This window comes from Mercurialis annua, linkage group LG6, assembly GCF_937616625.2.
Source record: "Mercurialis annua linkage group LG6, ddMerAnnu1.2, whole genome shotgun sequence".
Taxonomy (NCBI): domain Eukaryota; kingdom Viridiplantae; phylum Streptophyta; class Magnoliopsida; order Malpighiales; family Euphorbiaceae; genus Mercurialis; species Mercurialis annua.
Genome location: NC_065575.1, coordinates 43,771,999 through 43,792,649, shown reverse-complemented (window position 1 = coordinate 43,792,649; position 20,651 = coordinate 43,771,999). Strand labels below are relative to the sequence as shown.

At 27.9% G+C, this 20,651-nt stretch overlaps 1 protein-coding gene across 1 annotated transcript; it reads left to right on the top strand.

Annotated features, from left to right (window-relative positions):
* Positions 1-11,078: 11,078 nt before the first annotated feature.
* LOC126686460 (cyclin-D1-1) lies at positions 11,079-14,541 on the top strand. Its single transcript, XM_050380514.2, has 5 exons — positions 11,079-11,594; positions 11,736-11,822; positions 12,846-13,146; positions 13,230-13,360; positions 13,448-14,541. The coding sequence occupies exons 1-5, from the start codon at positions 11,343-11,345 to the stop codon at positions 13,691-13,693; spliced, it is 1,017 nt and encodes a 338-aa protein (XP_050236471.1). The 5' UTR covers positions 11,079-11,342; the 3' UTR covers positions 13,694-14,541.
* Positions 14,542-20,651: the final 6,110 nt, after the last annotated feature.

Here is a 20,651-nt window from a genome sequence, read left to right as displayed (position 1 = left end):
TCTCCCCAATCATTGGTGTACCAATATTATTTACATACAAATTTCATCTAAAAATTATATATTCATTTCGCCTCAATAAAATTCGATCACTTAAAAAAAATATACTATTGAAAAAATCGATTTAACATTTGTATAATTTAAAAAATTAGTATGATAATATTAATAAAAAAATTGAAACAACTCAGTTTAATATGAGTTAAAAATATCATACTGCGTTTTAATTTTTTTTTATCAATACCATACAAATTTTTTAAATTTATAAATGTCAAGTCGATTTTTTTAATAATATACTTTTTTTAAGTGATCAAACTTTATTGAGACGAAATGAATATATAATTTTTAGATTAAATTTTTATTTAGATAATATTGGTACACTAGATTTGCTTTTTTGTCATTTGTAGTAGATGCTGTATTTTTAATATATTATTTATTTTGAAAATCGTTGTTTAAATAAAATTAATATTATATCGTTTTTTAAAATCATATCATTTGTTAATTTATATCGTTTGTTAATATTAATTTAAAATCGTTTCTTAATATTATATCGTTTTTTAAAATTATTAAAGTGCCCAAATATTAAAGTTGCTTAATTAGCTGATTATTGATTTAATCAGCTAATTAATTCGTTTTAAATTGTAGGAATGCGGAACGCCACGTGTTCCGCATTCCCACAATGCGGAACGCCACGTGTTCCGCATTCCCACAATGCGGAACGCGTGGGCTCAGACACTCTTTTGAAATTAAATTTTAAAGAGGCACTAAACCGAAAATTTTAATGCTTTACAGGCATACAAAAATAAAAAATCCAAAAATGTCCGACTGAATGTGCTAATCCCACCTCGCCGACCAAAGCAAAAAGGTGATATTGGGTCCTATGCACACATACATCAGAATCCTAGGCCCATTCAGGCTGTACCTAAATTCATCTAACTACTTGTGTGCTTCACCGCTGAAACTACATGTCGTACTATCGTAGCAATTGAGTATACACTATAAAATATAATATGAGTATATGACAACTAACCATCATAATTTATAAAGGAAATAATTGATATGATAATCGAGAACAACATGAAAAATAAAAACCAAATAATCATTTTTTTATTTGTGCAGGAATAAAAAAAATTAGAACAAGGGGGCCATAAAAAACAAAAAAAGAAGAAAATATACATATATCTTTTATAAGCTACTTTTGATAAAATTTAAAATTTTATCTTTTTTTTTTGAGGAAATTTAAAATTTTATCTTTGAGAGCCAAATAATACAATGTTGAAATATATAAAAAAGGCAACAAATAAATGCTGAAGATGATGTTTCCACTTTGTGTTTTATTTTTCCATTTTTATTCAAACAATTGGTCCAAATTATTTCTTAAATTTAAACTTTTATATTTTTTTATCAATTACAATTAATTTTTTTAACATTTATATTTATATTAAATCTGTTTTTTTTATAATTATGTCTAAAAACTTAAACTTTATTTTTTAAATCCAAACGTTATTGTGACCAATAACTATATTTTGAAGTTAGATAATATCTTAAAATTTGATCGTAACTGATAAACGACGCAAAGATTTAAATTTAAAAAGTAAAACTCAAAATTTTAATTACAGTTACATGAAAAAAATTTAAGTTGGAAAAAATTATAAAAATTTAAAAATTCAATTGTAATTGATAAATAAATATAAATGTTTGAATTTTAAAATAGATAGGAAAAGTAATTAGGGTATTTTTTGAAAAAAAGAATGAGTAATTGAAGATTGTAGCATACATGACATGACAACTTCTAATTTGATTCTATGATCATGTCGAATAACAAACACTACAAGAAATACTAAAACTAGCAGCAAATATTTTTACTGCTAATAGTGCTAAAATTGTTGCTATTAATATATAGTAAAAAAAAATTGTGGCATGTTCCTGCTAATAAAACATTGTCTTAAATAATTGACAACAAAATTTAATATAAAATGCTAATATAACTTAACTAATGGCAGCAATTTTTAAAATTATTGCTGCAAAATGTTTTAGCAGCAAAAAAAAGGTAGCTGCAAAAATTTTGTTATCAAATACAATATTTCTTATAGTAAAAAAAAATATTTTTATTTGTTTTGATGAAAACAAAAATCATTCCGGATTATTACACATTAATAAATATAATATATTTTTATTAAATTATTTATTATGTTATATTATTTCTTTTAATTTTATCAAGCTATTCATTGATAAAAAAAATAAATCTAAAAAATAGCAATATATATCCTTGTGATGTTATAAAAACAAGTATTATCAATAAAAAAAATTCTTTAAATGACTAATAATATAAATACATTAAAAAGTTCACATGTAATAAGTGAAGAGAATTCTATTACCTATAAATAATACACGAGTTAGGTTAGCGTTACCAACGAGAGTCGGTTTAAATGATAAGCGGCTTGATATTGTTTAAATAAGATTTCATGTTCGAGTTTTGTGCATGCAGAAAATTTCCGCTAACAGACTCATCCATTATGTCAGATGCGCGATACAAGTCGAATCCGGATTAATCAGGGAGAAACTCTGAAAATCGAATGGACAACAAAAAAAAATTAGGTAAGCATCAGCTATTAATGTTTGTTGATAAATAGAAAAAGGTTATAGTACTATATATAATATTACTATTATCCAGCAAATTATTAAACCACATAAAAGGAAAAAAGGGAAGTAAATACGCACCTTGTCTTAAAAAACATATACATTATTTATGCATGCTCCCCTGCCTCTATCCCTTCCATTCCCTACGTAGAATACATCAAAATTAAAATTAATAGAATATTATCTCGCATTAATAATTTGTTGACATATGATATGATCTTTGACCATAGCAAATTACAAATTGTTTTCATACAAATAATATTAAAAATTAAAATCAATGAGCTTTGATAAAGGATGCCGCAGGTAATCTTGTCTATATCAAACGATGTACTTATTTTATATACAAATAATTAAACTAATTGTATTTTTTATTTTATTTTTAAGTGAATAATTATTCGACTATACGAAAAATCAATCACACGGTAAGATCATTTAAAAATCAATGATTTCATAGATTAATTAGTGTCGATATATAATGATATTACATTCGTTGAAATGGGATAATTCTATATTAATTGTGTGTGTAAATTGACATATGTTTATATATAGATTGAGTATTCCTAAGTAACATCAATTTGGTTTTAAAAATAAATCTAACATTATATTAGAGTTTTGTCTATTCAAACAATTTGAATTTAAATTAGCCCAGCTAACGAAATGCATGAGAGGAGATTGTTTGTTCAGCTTATGGTCATGCTACATATGAGGAAGAATGTTGAAATCGGATAATCCCACACTAATTATGTGTGTGTGAATGAATATATTTTTATACATCAGTTGAATTTTTCCAGTACTTAACATCATATTAATTTTAAAGTATTTTATTATGTTGATTTTTATCGTGCTAATTCGAATTTAATGAGAGGTGGATAGTAGAATACGTTAGCTTATTGTGAGGATGACCCACTATTTAATTTCATCAACATAAATGCAAATAGACATAATATAAAGCTCATATCATTGAAAACTCGATCATTAGAGAAGAACGGACATTTTTTTAAGGAGAAACAAAAATATTAATTAGAATTTTTTACATATAAAATCAATTCCACAATGCTTACTATTCGTTAATTTAATTTGCCTAACTTTAGCTAGTATATATGTGGAGATCACCAAGTTTTCTGCCATCCAATACAGTATTCAAATTTCTGACTTTCTTAAATATATTAGGTTTTAACAGAGTTAATAATATTGACTAAATAAATCTGAACTTTATTACACATATCTAAAATAAAATAAATAATTACTACTTTTGTAATAAAAAATTTGATTTTTTTAATATTGATGGCCTGATTTTTATGTGCTGTTTTAGTGTGTGAATTTCTATTTTTATAAAAGTTTAATCATAAAAAAAAAAAACTCACAATTTAGCCCCTTCCAAATGCACTCTGAAGTTGCAATTTTTTCAGCTGCATCCAAATTCGTACCTTAAAATTTCAATTTCACCATCAAGTACTAAATTAATTTCTTTTCCATTTGGAAAAAAAAATAAGTCATTTATTTTTATCAAACGAGTACTTTATAAGGGGTTATAATTTTTTCCCTAGTGAAAAAGAGTCCAATTTAATTTTGAAGGTGGAATTGAAACCCAAAGGTGCGAATTTGGATGTAGCTGACAAAATTAAAACGTCGGGGTGCAATTGAAAAGGAGCTAAAAGGTGGGTTTTTTTTATTAAGCCTTTTAAAAATTAGTAGTTTAACATTTTCTTTTTTTCAATCTAAGAATGCAACAAACGAGTATTTTTAGTTTTTTTTTTTTCACCACCAAGTAATTCGTAATTCAAAGTTAAATTTTAAATTGATATTGTCATTTGTCATTTTTCTAAAACCACAAAGAAATTTAATCTTTGGGGTAATCAAGAAATATTTTTAGGCGAAGGCGAACCGTAAGAATAAAATTCTAATCGACGATTTTTTTCATACTAAATAGACAGAGTTCCGAATCATAATTTCTTTTTTAAAGAAATTGAAGTCTTTGATCAATTCCGAATAGGACAAGCGCATATGCCCGCCTTTGAGCGACTCTGCTACTAAATTATAGTAAATATATAATTAATTTTATTCTTTTTGGTACAGTTGTACGGAAAATGAATAAAAGTATTATTGGGTATATTTATTCAAAAAATGAGATACCAATTTAAAGGAAATAAAAGTCTAGATATTAAAATAGCATATTAAAAAAACTTTAGACATTATTGTTGTAAAATTTCATAAGAAATTTGCATCATTATATACGTCATAATTCATAATCAATAAGATGTTTTCTAATGGATGCTACAAGCTGTTTTCTTTAATTGCACCTAAAAATGTGAGGTGGAGAGTTTGCAAAATCTTACACTTTAGTGATTGTGCAATGAAAATCTGTTCATTGTGAATGAGTAATAATTAGAACATAGAAAATAATTTGCTCATTATTGTTGCAAATGCAAGTGCTTGATGTGTTGCCATACCCACGAGTTTTAGAAAATAATTTGCTCATTTTGGTGTTATTAGATTTTAGCATAGCCTTCTTTAATTTTAATCTTTTGGCATGTAGGCTATGTGTTCTTGTCGAGGTATCAAGATTTCTACGATAATGGTTATTCAAGTTTCATTTTTTTAATTTGAATAATTTAACTTTAACTTTTTTTAATAACTCGACTTTTATTTTATTAGTAAAATCAAATTTATTTACCTACATAATAACTTGAGTTGAGATATTTAAAGATAATTGATCAAGTCAATAATTCAATACGACTCCATGTCATTTAAAATTTGTGTCGATGTTGATATAAGTTTAAAGTCATACTAAGAGATATCATTATGTATAGTTTAACTAATCAAATTTAATACTATCATACATTTAAAAATAATAAATAATACTATTTTAATTTAAACTAACATTTAGTAATTTGTTGGAATAGTTATATGCAAATTTAAATAGTTAGATAATAACACAATCATTATTAATGTATTTAAATTTCAGATTATCATATCATTGATATTTTCTAAAACAAAAATAAATTTAATTGGTAAATAAATAAATCAAAATTAATATCTATCTTAAAATTTAATATCTAAATACCATCATAGTACTATTAATCTTTTTAACGAATAAGTGAATATTACAGGCAGAGTAAGACGAAAATAAGGGTGGACAACCGCTCCCTTCAGCCCACTAGATATTTATTGCGGCAATACCATGGCTGAAACTACCATCCTAATGCCACATTTTTACTTATTCCATCAATCGATGCTTAGTGATTGATGGTTTAATGCAGAAGGACCAACAATTAATGATCACTGAGATAATTTTTTATGTGAAATTAGTTCGCCATATAAAATTAAGAAAATGCTATTTAACCCACCATATTGTACCACCTTCATTGTCCCTTCTTACGTGACAGCATTTAATTCGTCAAATCCACCTCCAAAAGTGTATATCTTAAATTCCAACTTTTAATTCATCCACTCTTTTAATGACACGTAAGGTAGGTTAAAGAAGGTGGGTTAAAAAGGAGGGTTATATAGCATTACTCATAAAATTATAAAACCATACATTGAATGCATGACAAATGACATAATTAAATGTCACATCCAATCAATATAAAACATTTAATACTAATTAAAATATCACTAATTGATATTATATTTAATGACTGGATGTGACATTTAATGATGTAACGTGTCATGTATTTAATGGATAATTCGTAATTTTACGTGGTGAACTAGATTTACAAAAGAATTTTTCGAGCATATCAACAAAATATATTCCTTAATTATTATTCAATAAAGCTGTCACAATAAATTTTAAACTGCTAAACTTTTAAAATAGAAAAAAATACATTATATAGTCTATACTTCATGAAAAAATAAAATAATATTGTTATTAATATGTTTTTTATAATTTGAAAATCAATATTTATTAATTGTTTTTAATAGTCAAACATTTTTGTTCCATACTATTTCCCCAATATTTTACTTTAATTAGCTGGAGTTTTAGACATGTCCAAAACACCAAATTTGGCAGGGAAAGCTACACCCACTTTCTTGTTGTTTCATTTTCATGGTTTCTTCTGATTTTAAATTTGGGGAAAGCAGATAAGCCAAAACTAATTAATTCATTTATTTATTTATCATGTGGCCTCTGAATTCTGAATTAAACAGAACCCCTCCATTGACTCATCAGAATTCAGTTTGCATCGTCTGATGGAACACATGCATGCATAGAGAATCATAATACAGAATTAGGCTTAATACATAGTTTGACCCTTCAACTTATACCCTTTTACCCATCTATTCATCTAACCCCCAAATTTAACGTCTCACCTATCGAACCCCTGAACTTGTTAAATAACCCGATTTGACCCCCGAACTTGATAAATTCGTAAACATTAAACCCCTCCGTACACAATTTCTTCTAGAATGTTTCAAGTGACAGGTGGACACGAAGGGTTCAATATTTACATATTTATCAAGTTCAGGGGTCAAATCGGATTATTTAACAAGTTCAGAGGTTCGATAGGTGAGACTTTAAGTTTAGAGGTTAGATGGGTAAAAGGGTACAAGTTCAGGGGTCAAACTATGTATTAAGCCTACAGAATTATGATAGCCACTCAAATCCGTCCCACCTATTTTAAAATTTAATTTTTTGATTAAATTTTTAATAGAAAATATTTTACTATTTATTATATTTTTCAAATAAAATACTAATATTTTGAACACAATTTATAAAATATCACTAATATAAAGAATATAGATAATACTGTTATCCTCGTGGTACTTATGTAATCCGTTTAATTTAATTTGAAATTTTATCATTAAGTTTTATATATTGATTTATAAATTTTGCTTAGTCTTAAAATATACTACTCCCTATTTCAAAAAAAGAGATAATTCCATCCATACTCTAATAAATTTATAATTTAATAAATATTTTTATTGACAAAATAAATTAAAGAAATATATATAAACATGCTAGTAAATATAATTAATTTTAATTTTAATTTAAAGGATAAAAATACCGGTAGAGACATGCATTTATTAATTTAGTTCTTTTATTTAATTAAAGAGCTCACAGATTACTAAAAAATAATTCCAACATAATACTGTTTAAATCAGTCATAGATAAACTTATTTTAATTCATATTTGATATTCTCTAAAAAAATTAGATGTCCTTTTATTTTCTAAATGGTATCTGATCAAGTCACTAATTTAAGTTGGCTAAATTTATTCTCTAAAAGATAAATTTGTTAGATTTATTTGTATCGTCTCTTTTTTTTTTGGATTCATTGACGGTTAGAAAGCATTTATAATTTTCTTAATATATCAAACAAAACTCAAAATTTTAGACATATCTTGTATATATGTTTTATAACAATTAAATTATAAATCAATAAGTTAAATTTTCTCTGTTTTGTTTTAATTGATTAAAAAAGTTAGATGTTTCTTTATAATTGGTAATTTTTATTTTTATTATATTTAATTTATTTATTTTTAGATTTTGAAGATTTGTTATTATTTTTAAATAATTTTTTTAATAAGGTATGAAGTATTTATTGTGATAAGAAAATATAAAAATAAAATTATACTATATTGAATGTATTAATGTGTATAGTTATTATTGACAAATGGAATTAGGCAAAGAATATCACTAAATAAATATATTGTACATAGAAAAAATTAATATATTCAAATGAACAAACATAATTTATTCCATGATAAAGTCTCAAAAAGAGTAATTGAACTTTGAAGTTTGAACCATGAGAAGCACGTTGCTGAGATCTAACAACTTCTCAGTTTTCATCCAACAATGTAAAACCGGATTCTTAACACTGATTTAATATATATTTAAAAAAAATGACTGATGTAATATAATTAAGAAAAATAATTTTTTTCCTTGATGATAATTTCTTGGAATATCTATAAATATAGACAGATTATATTTTCTTCAGCTAATGGAATTAATGATATGATTAGGTTCAATTCTTTTAGACTACTAGCAATAAGTAAATTATTTCTAATTTTAATTTATATTATAAATATTAAACCTTAAAATTGAAATTATAATTTTATCCTATTAAAATCTTAGAGATTAAAATAATTTATTTTCTTAGTCAATGATGGAACTAAAAAATAAAACGAGATGATCAATATTACGGAATAAAAAAAAATTCTCCCTTAACTTTTTAATGAAATAATAAGTATATGCCTGTAAACTTTAGTTCGGTGCAACATGATTTTTAAATTTCAAAAAATCAGTGCAAACTATACATTCCATGTGTTTAAAAAATGTTAGGCTAATTTTTACCAATTTCTATAAATTTTGGGAACAAATTGTCCAGACTTAAAGTTCATGGACATATAAATAGTCTATCATAAAACTTAAGGGTGTATGAGCACCTTTTACTAATTGTAAATATAATTAACAATATGGCATTTCTCAATGTCCAAAAAATATTTTTAATTTTAGAAATGTAATTATTATTATGCATAGACAAAATAAGTTTCAAAATAAAAATTTCTTTGAAGATAAACATTATTTACTGCGTTTTTAAATTATTTGTATCATGTTAATCTTACAAATTGATAAATCACCAAAAGAATTCGATCTGCTAAAGCCTGCAAACACCAATAAACGGAGGTCATAAAGAACGCCGGAGAGGGGGTCTCCGAGCGTTCGCTCCAACGCTCAAGTCAAACTTTGTAGTCGGAGAAAGAAAAAGAAGAAAAAGAATAATATTTTAGTGAGTGGAAAGAAGTATCTTAGGGTTTTTCCATAATGTGACTTATATAGACCGTGTCTAGTGGTTCTTTCTCCTGTTAAATAGGTCTCGTGTTATATCTCGGCCTTTGTATCTTGGAATCTCGGTGTTAACCTAATAAGTAGGCCTGCGTTATATTTCGGTATTTTTATCTCGGGATCTAGGTGCGAATTCCGGAGAGCAAGTCATGTTGTCATTGTGGTGATGCTAGGTACGGTTTATTCATAGTTCGATATTGGCATCTCGGAATTTAGGAACTTTGTAAGGTACGTGGTTTTGTATCTCGTCCAATGGTATCTCGGTTACCGATCTGACATAGCTAAAAACTCGGTTAGATGGACTTAGTGTCCTCTCAGTTTGTCGAGGCTGCTTCGCCCCTATGATCATATATTATCTGTACGTTATCACAAATAATTATCTGATATCAATTGACCTCACATTCAATTATTGGTTTGATGGATTTGACTAATTTAACCTACCTTATTATTTATAATGACAAACAACTAAAAAAACTAGTGAATTATTATTTTCGATTAAACTATTGAATTATTAAGTCATATTAAAATATTAAAAGATAACGATGAGTTATAACTCAAATGGTGTAAGCGCTGAAGAGCAAGTTGCTAGGCTGTTGTTAAAATTTTTTTACAAGCATTTTCTCTTTTTAATTATTAAAAAAATAAAAAAATAAAATATGGAAATGCACAATGAAAAGAACAACTTACCTAAACTGAATTTCAAATTTCAAATTTCAAATTTCAAATATCATATATTCTTTATATTTTTGATTTTTGTGCATTTTACCTTTTTATTATGCATATTTTATTTATTTTTAATTCCAATTGCATATTTGTTATCTTTGATGTGCAAACACTTATAATTTAATTGATTAAAAAATAGATAATTCTTTAGAATTATGTTGAAATTTTGGGAATAGTTTTGTTAGTTTGATTTCTTTAATTAAATAGGTAAAATATGTTTTTCTCAATTTTTATTTATTTTATTTTAGAATTTAATATATAATCATACTCTATAGGCATCCAATTTTTAATTAATTTTGCCATACTAACTGTCTATTCTGGTTTTAAAAAAAATACAAGCAACCATACATTTACTTTTTAAAAATAATTAATCATCCATTGTATTTGAAATACTAATTACTTATCATTTTTGATTTTTACTTTAATTTTTTATTAATTAAAATTTATTTTCATATATAAAATACTTATTGTATTTTAAAACTATTTAGAGTATTGGTTGAAATTAGGAACATTTCACACTTTTAATTTTACTTAAAATTAGTAAAAGATTGGATTTACTCTTAAATTTTCATAAAATCACATTTAAATTCTTAAATTCTAACTCGCCACAATCCATTACTCAAACTTACAAAAACTGATGCTAATCAATCCTTCAAACAGACTATTTACGTTTAGTTTTGCATTTGTACTATTATAAATTTAGGGACTGGGTTGAAACTATTCAAAGTCCAAGGACATAAATAATATTTATAAAAAGTTCAAGAGTGTGTCTATATCTTTTGCCAATTAAAATAGCTCTCATCTAATTCTAAGCAGTAGATCCAGCCCTACGTAAAGTGGAAATGCAATATTTTAATAATTAAAATATTCTAAAATTAGTCAGCTATCAAATATACGCTCCCCTTCACTTCACTTCACTAATTGACTCCCGTCTTCAAACCAAAATCCGTTTTCCCGGCAAAATCACACACACCCCCTCCCAAAAATGAAATCTAAATTTTTTTATAAGAAAAAAAAAACGAAAATTTCCCTCTTAAAAATCTAAAAAAATATTAAAAATAAAAAATAAATAAAATAACATCACCTCATATTTATAGTCTAAGAAAACACATTTTTGTAGAAAACCTTACCTCTTTAGCTTCTAGCTTCTCGCTTCACTGTCTAGAGAAATGACAACGGAATGAGAACTCACCGCCGGCGATCATGTCAATCCCGTTTTCCGATTGCTTCACCGATCTTCTCTGCAGCGAGGAATCCTCCGAAATCTTCTCATCCGATGACTCGCCGGAATGCTCATCGGACCTCGATTCTTCCGCCGGTGCTGGCGAAGAATCGATTGCTAGTTTTATCGAGGACGAGCGGAACTTCGTCCCTGGATTTGATTATTTATCGCGATTCCAGTCTCGCTCTCTCGACGCATCGGCTCGAGAAGATTCAGTTGCATGGATTCTCAGAGTAATTGCTATGATTTTAGTCTTATTTACTATTTTGCCATTATCGAAGATTTTCGTAACAAAACTGATGCTAAAATAAATCTCAGCCGTTGGATCTTACGGTGCACGTTATTTGTGTGTATTTTTGTTTTGTTCTTAACAGGTGCAAGCTTACTATAGATTTCAGCCATTGACGGCGTATCTCTCCGTTAATTATTTGGATCGCTTCCTTTATTCTCGTCCATTGCCGGTAAAGTTTCTCATCCAAGGATTTTGTTTTTATTTTCTAAGAAAAAACGAATCTATACTAAAAGATAGAATTACTATCGTCACGGTAATTAATTAAAAAGAAGTATTTTGACTGCATGCAGTAACTCAGTTTGACTTTTCAAAACCACGAAAATGACGCGAGTGCCTAATTAATGAAAAATACCTAATTTTAATTTTATTTATATTTTCATATTATTATTAATATAAATAATCTTCATATAAAATTATTATTTTTCAACAAATTAGAATCATTGTTTTTGATTTTCAAGACATAAAATTTAAGATATTCGTTAAGATCTGACTCAATCTGGTTGGTATTTTTGTGATTCGACCGAACAATTATTGTAGTTTGTTGGTTGTTTAATTTAACTGCAGTGTAAAATAACTTTATTAGAGTATTCATTATGCTTCTTACTATAAAGTTTTGTACTCTCATAATATCTTTCTTTATAATAATTCCGTCACGTGTCATTCTAGGAATAGCTTTAGCTTTTAATTATTGGTATTATAATTAGGGCAGAAGGTACAAAAAAACCCTCAACTTTTTTTCAAAAGTACAAATCAGCCCTTTTACTTTTATGGGGCACAGTTAAGCCCTCGTGTTTTTAAAATTGAACAATTAAACCCTTGTTGTTTTAAAATCGAACAAATAAACCCTTTTAGTTTACTTTTGGGACACTTACCCCCTCAAATTTTCGGTAAATATTTTAAACGTTAAAATTATTTTTGAATTTTTTTCCTATATGATTATGAAAGACATGTCAGCCATTAATGAGTGTTTCTAATGATGCTGGATGAAAGGTGTTATTTGTTCTTTTTGAAAACAAAAAGGGCTTAATTATACCTCAAAAAAGTAAAAGGGCTGATTTGTACTTTTATGAAAACTACAAAGGTTTTTTTGTACCTTCTGCCTATAATTAGTGGATATCAATTAGTTTCACATTTTTAATTTTATTTGTTTCACATTTTTAATTTTATTTTATGGGTTTATTCACTGTTGCAGCAAACAAATGGATGGCCAATGCAACTATTATCAGTTGCTTGCTTATCATTAGCAGCTAAAATGGAGGAACCTCTGGTTCCTTCTCTATTGGATCTTCAAGTAGAAGGTGCCAAATTTGTGTTCGAACCAAGAACAATCCGACGGATGGAACTTCTTGTTCTTAATGTGTTGGATTGGAGGCTACGATCTATAACACCATTTAGCTTTCTCGCATTTTTTGCTTGCAAGATGGATTCAACGGGAGCGTATCTTGGATTTCTAATCGCACGAGCTACGGATATTATCTTATCTAATATGCAAGGTAATTAATGTGATTGATTAGTTCATGTATAATGTCGATTTATGTGTACCAAAGTTTTTAATCTCGGGTATATATGAATATAGAAACGAGCTTTCTCGAGTATTGGCCGTCCAGCATTGGTGCCGCTGCTATGCTTTCTGCAGCCAATGAAATACCAAACTTGTCTCTTATTAGTCCTGAACATGCCGAAACGTGGTGTGATGGGCTAAGTAAAGTAAGAACATGCTATGCATACACTATTTGACACAATATATTTCATATGGGCGTATCCTAACTCCACATTTATGTCCAATTTTTTTAGGAAAGAATAATCAGCTGCTATCAGCTAATGCAAGATCTCGTAGTCGACAATAACCGAAGGAAAAGCCCGCAAGTTTTACCACTGCTTAGAGTTATTCGAGCCAAAACGAGGTTCGGTGATTCATCTTCGTTTTCATCTTCACCTTCGCCTACGTCATCATCGTCGTCATCCTCAATATCATATAAAAGGAGAAAATTAAATAATTTCTTATGGGTTGATGATGATGACAAAGGAAACCCCGAGTAAGGTAGATGGGATTATAAAAAATCAAATGGAGAATATAAAAACACAAAAAGAAAATAAGGGAAGAAATTAAATGGTGGTCCAAAAGTTATCTAGAATCCCCAAAATATTTTTCTTGGAGGGTTTTGAGGTGAAAATTGACTCGAGGGATATAAGATTATTTTTGTATATATATGGTGTGGATTAGAGTTTTTTTTTTGGTGAGTTTGATGATTTTTTAATATTTTTCAGTAGTGGGGTACTTTGCCAATTGATAATTATTTAATGGCATTGCAGATTCCCAAGGGTGGGGATTGTGTTACCCTTAAAATAATTTTGTGTGAGTCACATAATTATACAATTTGGAAGAAATTGGGGGAGTGATTGAAATTCAATGGCATCTATTATTGAATGAAAGTGTAGGAATTAATGGTGGGTCATGCCAAGAAAAATCATAGAGAGTTTTGTAGAAAATAAGCTCATTGAGAGTTGGAAACCAAATAAAGTTTTTTGGTTCATTTCAATATCAATGGCTCTATCTGTTTATAGATTTTTGATTTTGAGAGTGGGTTAGTGTGCTTTTTTGGCGGGAAAATTGCCTCTTTTTCTAAGTTTTAAATGGCCTCCTGACCTTGGCCTAACCATATACTACTTCGCCACGTGGACTGTGCTAGTCATCACACGTGTGTAAACTTTTCTTAATTACAATTTTTTTTCTTTCTTTAGTTACAAGAGGAAATTAATTAACCCTCTTAGACAAGGCCTTAATTAAAAATGGCCTGAATACAAAGGTCTTTGGGGCCTTCTTTCATGCGTGTTTGTAATCTGATTATAATTCTGATTAAGATAATAATAATAAATAATTGTTCAAATCTTTTTCCTTTTCTTTTTCTTTATGAGAATTGAAAGGAATGGGCATGTGATTGATAATATCATAATACTGTACTTTTGTAGCTTTGCGATTTGTTTTTACTACTGCTTCAAATAACTTTATAATAAGCTTGGCCAACTGGCCATTGCAGTAGTGCAGTGAAGGCCCTGACGATATATATATTGACGCGACTAATTTGGTCCCTCAAGCAATAAAGGACCTCATTCTTGTTAGCTTTAATTTCAATAAAAACTCATTTTAGCCCTTGAATTTAACCAAATTCATAGTTTTGAACAATAATGCTTTCAAAAGTAACATTTTAGCTCCTTTTGCTGGCCAAATTCATGCATCGCTCCAATAGTTTTGGCCACTTCAATAAGGGGTAAAACAACCTAAAAAATCTACTTTAAAAGTGTATTTGTCCAAAATTATGAATTTGGTTTACTTGACCTTTTTATGTTAAATTTGAAGGGCAAAATGAATCTTTGTTGACTAGAATTTCTAAGCAACAAAGATCCATTATACCCATCTAATTTGACATAAAGATAAAAAAATGTCCAAATTGGTGGTTTTGGACAAATAAATTCAAATTTTGATAAGGTTGGATCATCTTATCCTAATATTTTTCATAATAAATAATTTGGATGTATGTTTGGTTAGGTCATTTTTTTAAAAAAAAGGAGAAAATGACCTAATTTTATGTGCTAAATTGAAGGAGTGAAATGAAACTTTGTGATTTTCTTAGTGCCATCTCGTGACCAATCCACGGCTACTTCTTCATTTTGTCATCCTATAGATATCAGACAGCGGGTGCCTCACTCACATTCTTGATAGCTCAACTACTCAAAAGATTTTAAAATCAGCCGTGAGATTATCAACTCATTGCAAGCTGGTGCAAGGGTCGACACACATATTCAGAATTCTTTTTATAAACTTTATTAAAATGTAAATGAAAAATGGATAAAATTATACTGTTAATACTCAAAAAATTAATGTATAATTGATGATGGGCTAAGTGCATAATGTGGGAAAAAGGTAACAACTTATAAAGCTCCTTTACATTTTACAGTTGCTATAATACAAATAGAAAAAAACTATAAATAACTTGTCATTTTGCCCTAGATTCCCGACATATGGTATATATTAATATTCATTTGCATGCAGTAACGTATTTATATATGGTTTTATGTAAAAGTAAATAACCATGCATTTCATGGGAAAAATATATATATTACCAATGACCCATCATTTTATAACGCAAACTCCAATACTATAGTTATTATGAAGCCATCATATGTATTGCATTTATATACCTGGCTCAGTTCGCATCAAAATTATGCCAATGGACCACAATCAAGAAAGGTATCAACAAATGTAGACAAATTTTGGATGGCTAGCTAATTTAGGTGGTGCATTGATTTTTTGACAGTTTGTATTTGGAATTTTCATTAGATTTGCATTTTATACCTTTGAAAAAGGAAATAATTTAGGACCACTTGGTTATGGATACGTACATGTTTAGCCTTTAGGGTTTGATATAGTATTTAAAGTATATTAACTACAATAATCTTAATTCGTGGAGTAGAATTTGTTTTGGGTAATTGATTGTCAAGGTACCCAAACTATCGTCTTATTTCATTTTGATGACTAAATTTTAATTCGTTTTATTTTGATTGTTAAACTTTATTTTATTCCAATGAGATTTACCGGCATTAAATACATACGTGGCAAATTGGCAATTGGTTTTGCTTATTTTTGTTTGAAAATTTATCATGTATGTATATAGTTTGGTTTAAAAAATTTATATTAAAATAAAATTATGTATACACATGACAAATTTCAGACAAAAAAAAAACGTAAAAACTGATTGTCCCAAGAAAAAAATAAACAAACTTTGATTGTCATGTATGTATTTTTGGTCAAGAAAAACTTAACGCTCAATTAAAATAAAAGTTTATTGATAACAAGACAGATGAACAATTTTAAAAAGGAGCATAACCAAGTATACATGTCACCTAAACTAACACCAACAAACAGAAACAAGGAATTATCTCGGCCAAACCGAGCAAGATCCATCACAACATCATCTCGGGCAACCGAGCAAGGTCCATCACAACATCATCTCGGGCAACTGAGCAAGGTCCATCACAACACCATGTCGAGTAACCGAACATGACTCTTCAAAAGATCATCTCGGCCAAACCGAGTAAACCCACACTGATTACAAAGACAGTTATCTGTCAAAAAGTACTCTGACATCCCCAACAATATCTGCACAGATAAAGAGAATGAAATCAGAACTTGTCGGCCCAGACAAGGAAAAACAAAGGTATAGTATAAAAGACTAAGAAAAAAGTAGGTAAAGAGGTTAATTCTCCTTCTCTCACAACTCTTAACTCCTTTTCACTTCTTATTCTTTCTCTCACTAAAACTCCTACTGACTTGATCGTCGGAGAGGTCTGCCGGAATCCCCTTCCGGCACTCTTCTTACAGTTGCGTTGTGCCTTTCAGGTACAATCTCGAAGACATCACCGGACCGGAGACGCACCCTCAATTCACAAGTTATCACTTATTAACCAAAATGAAAGAAACTAAAGTTTGATCACTAAAATGAAATAAAATAATAATTTAGATATCCCGAGAATCAATTATTCAATTCGTTTCTATATACTCCTTCCGTCCCATTTAAAAAGGAACATATCTCATTTTTATTTGTTCCACTTAAAAAGGCCATATCTTGTTTTATGTGCCAATTTATATAAATTTTCCTTTTTACCCCTTATTCTCTTTTCATAATTAATGACTATTAGTATATACAAAAAATACAACACTATCATAAATAGGGATAAAATAAAAAAAAGATTAATTACGTATAAAATCACCACCTTTATACGAATTCTCAAAAATAACACGACTTTCAAAACGTATCAATTCAGAGCATCACCTGTCATTTCTTTTCAAAAATAATATGGGCACGTTTTTAGATAAAACTTTGTTGATTTGGACACCCAACGGGAATGCCACGTGTCATGTCACGTCAGCAAAAACGCCACTAAAAATGTACCCATGTTTTTTTAAAAATAAATAAAAAGTGGTACCCTAAATTGCCACATTTTAAAAATCGTGTTATTTTTGTAATTTAGTGTAAAGGTGGTGATTTTATATGTAATTAACTTTAAAAAAAATACTATAATAGTTAATATTTTTTTAATCTATGTGAAAAAATCATTTGTTCCTTCTTAAACGGGACGGAGGGAGTAGTATATATTAACAAGACCTTTTAGTTCGTTTCCTATAATATTGTGAGTGGCTCCCATTTGCCCAACTGTGTCGGAAACCACTTGCTACTTAATATCTTCTTGAATCCTTTAATTTTAGTATGATTAAAAGATTATTAACTTATTAATGGGATGTGGTATTTTCTCATTAGATAAGCAAGTGGGATCCATGAAGTTTTGGACAACACACCCAATTAAAAATAACTAATCTTCCCCACTGAAAAGTTTATAATCAACCTAATTATAAGATTCTGGTTTGGTGATTAACAGGTGGTACCCCTAATTATATCATTATTTAGCCCAAACCCGTCGAGTGGTGAGGCAATTGAACAAAAACAAATCATAGGTTAATCAAATTATACATGCTTGACAAAGAATATGACAAACATAAATCCAAAACCTCACCCTTAATTTAAGATTGTGTGTGTTACTATGATGATACAATGACCTAAATTTTAGATTTGTGAAATTAAAAGATAATGATTGATAAATAAGAATATGCAAAGATGATAATTATCTTTATAATTTGATGTAATATCATTTTATTTGTTAAGTAGGACCAGTTTTGATTATAAGTTGCCACGCGGGATGCAAATCAGTCAGTGCAAAAAGGTGGATTGAGGTTTTTTTTTGATTAATTTGATATAATCAGAAAAAGTGGATATACATATTACACAGCTAGGGTTAATGGTAAAAAAATTGTTAACTCTCTCTCTAAAAAAAAATTTCTCTCCCTTCTCTCTAAACAACTTCCTCTCTACTTCATCTCTTAAAGGGTGGGAGGAGGTGATTTTCCGATCTCAATCGGAAATCGCCTCCTCTCCGCCCATAAAAGTTTAATCTTTTATAAACTTAAGCCTTATTTCAATAAATTTACCCGTTTAATAGCTTTTTCGGTATGGATTTTAGTGTTTTTTTGCTTGAAAGTTTATGTTTTTATGTTTTTATGGTGTGTGTTTTTAGATCTATCAAGAATCTCAAGTGATTGTTCAAGCTTCATAGTCAATTTTTTGTAGATCTAAAATTTTTGGATGGGTATTGTTCTAACTTTTTAGAACTTCATTGAAGATGAGGATCGGAAATACTTAGCTTCAACGGATCAAGCGGTTTGCCGGTCAGATCGGAAGGACAAATCGAAGACCCGCTCCAACGGAACTTCACTCTTAAGTTCTTGTTCGGTCCTTTTATGCGGAATCGATGTTTAGATTTGTTTAATTTCGATTTATTTTTTGCTTGTATCTTGGGTTGTTTGTTAGTATTTTAGATCAAAATTGAAAGATCATATATTAACTTTGTTATATGACTTTCCAATGTAATTTACTCTTCATCAATGAATTCTATCTTTGGTAAAAAAAAAAAAATGGTAAAAAAATTGTTCAAATTAAAAAATTAGAATAATGTTTTTAATTTTACTATAATAAAAAAAAAACATGTACATATAATAGAGTGTCGGTCCATAGACATAATTTAATAATAATGTGCTGTTCAAATTTAAAAGTATAATAATATGGTCGAATAAAAAAATATAGACTGTGTTTAACTAGTCTCAAATTAAATTAAAAGAAGATTAATAAAAATGCCAAGGAAAATGTTCACAGGATACCAGAGCTAAAAATACTAATTTAGTACTTGTACTTTTACAGCATTCTCTTTATATTCTTTGACCTTAAGTACTTGATTTATTTTATTTTGATACTTTTTAGAAGGTATTGATCAGCAAAATAACTAAATTTTCATTAGTTTGAAAATTTATTTACATGACTAAAAATCAATCATTTTAAAAATTGACTTGATTCTATAGTAAAGAAACAAACTTTAAACTTTGTAGCTCACTAATTTATCAAATAATACGATATTAAAGTTGAAAAATTTATCCAAAATAATAGTAAAATTAGTTTTTTTTTCTATTACAAAAATTAATTATTTAGTTCTCTTTTTCTTTAATGGATCCCTCTAATAAAATCTTTCTCATATTTTTATACATCCATCTTGACTACGAATTAATTTCACGACACTGAAAATGAGTTTCCAATATGAAAGCATTCCATTTAAAAAAAAAAGTGAAGATTGAAGATTGAAGAAATAAATTGTACCAACCCTTAACTTCACATGCACATAAAAATAAAAGGCCTAAACACTTAAAAATATATCTCATATTTTTGATATTTTTTGTTTATATTGTAATTTTTAAAAAACATCAAATCTTGTCTAATTTTAATAAATGTATTTTAATTATAGCCAACTACATAATTTTTACAAAAAAGACCAAACTTTTTCAATTTTTTCTTTTTTGGTCAAATATTTTTTATTTTGATAAGTATATTTAACTTTAAAAAAGAGAAGGTTGTATCATAGATTTTTTTTTAAATAAATAATTGGCTATAATTGAAATGTACTTATTAAAACTGGGTTAAAATAATGTCTATGAAAATTTGAGGTGTAAATAAATAGAATTTGAAAGATAAGATATTTTTGAGTGATTATAGAAAAGTAAAAATTAGGGATTAGGCCATCTCCCGGGGAATCATTGAAATGGAAATTGATGACTCCCACATCCCCTCTCTCATCAGAAATGGTGAAAGATTCTTTCCTTCACCATTTCACTTTTTGAGTATAATAATAAAGTTAATTTATAATTTGATATTGATAGTTTTTGGTTGTATTTAATTAATTATTTAATTATCAAATAATTATAGACTAGTTTTACACGTAATAATATCAAACTATATAAATTATTTATTTTGTATAATAAAAAATATTAAATTCAATATAAAGATAATAACTAAATAATTTAACGAGACAATAGTATAGAAATGTTACATGAATATTTTTA

Coding starts and splice junctions, on each gene's coding strand:
- LOC126686460 (XM_050380514.2), top strand. CDS start 11,343: ATGTCAATCCCGTTTTCCGATTGCTTCACCGATCTTCTCTGCAGCGAG. Junction 11,595..11,735: donor CAGTTGCATGGATTCTCAGA/GTAATTGCTATG, acceptor TGTTCTTAACAG/GTGCAAGCTTACTATAGATT. Junction 11,823..12,845: donor TTTATTCTCGTCCATTGCCG/GTAAAGTTTCTC, acceptor TCACTGTTGCAG/CAAACAAATGGATGGCCAAT.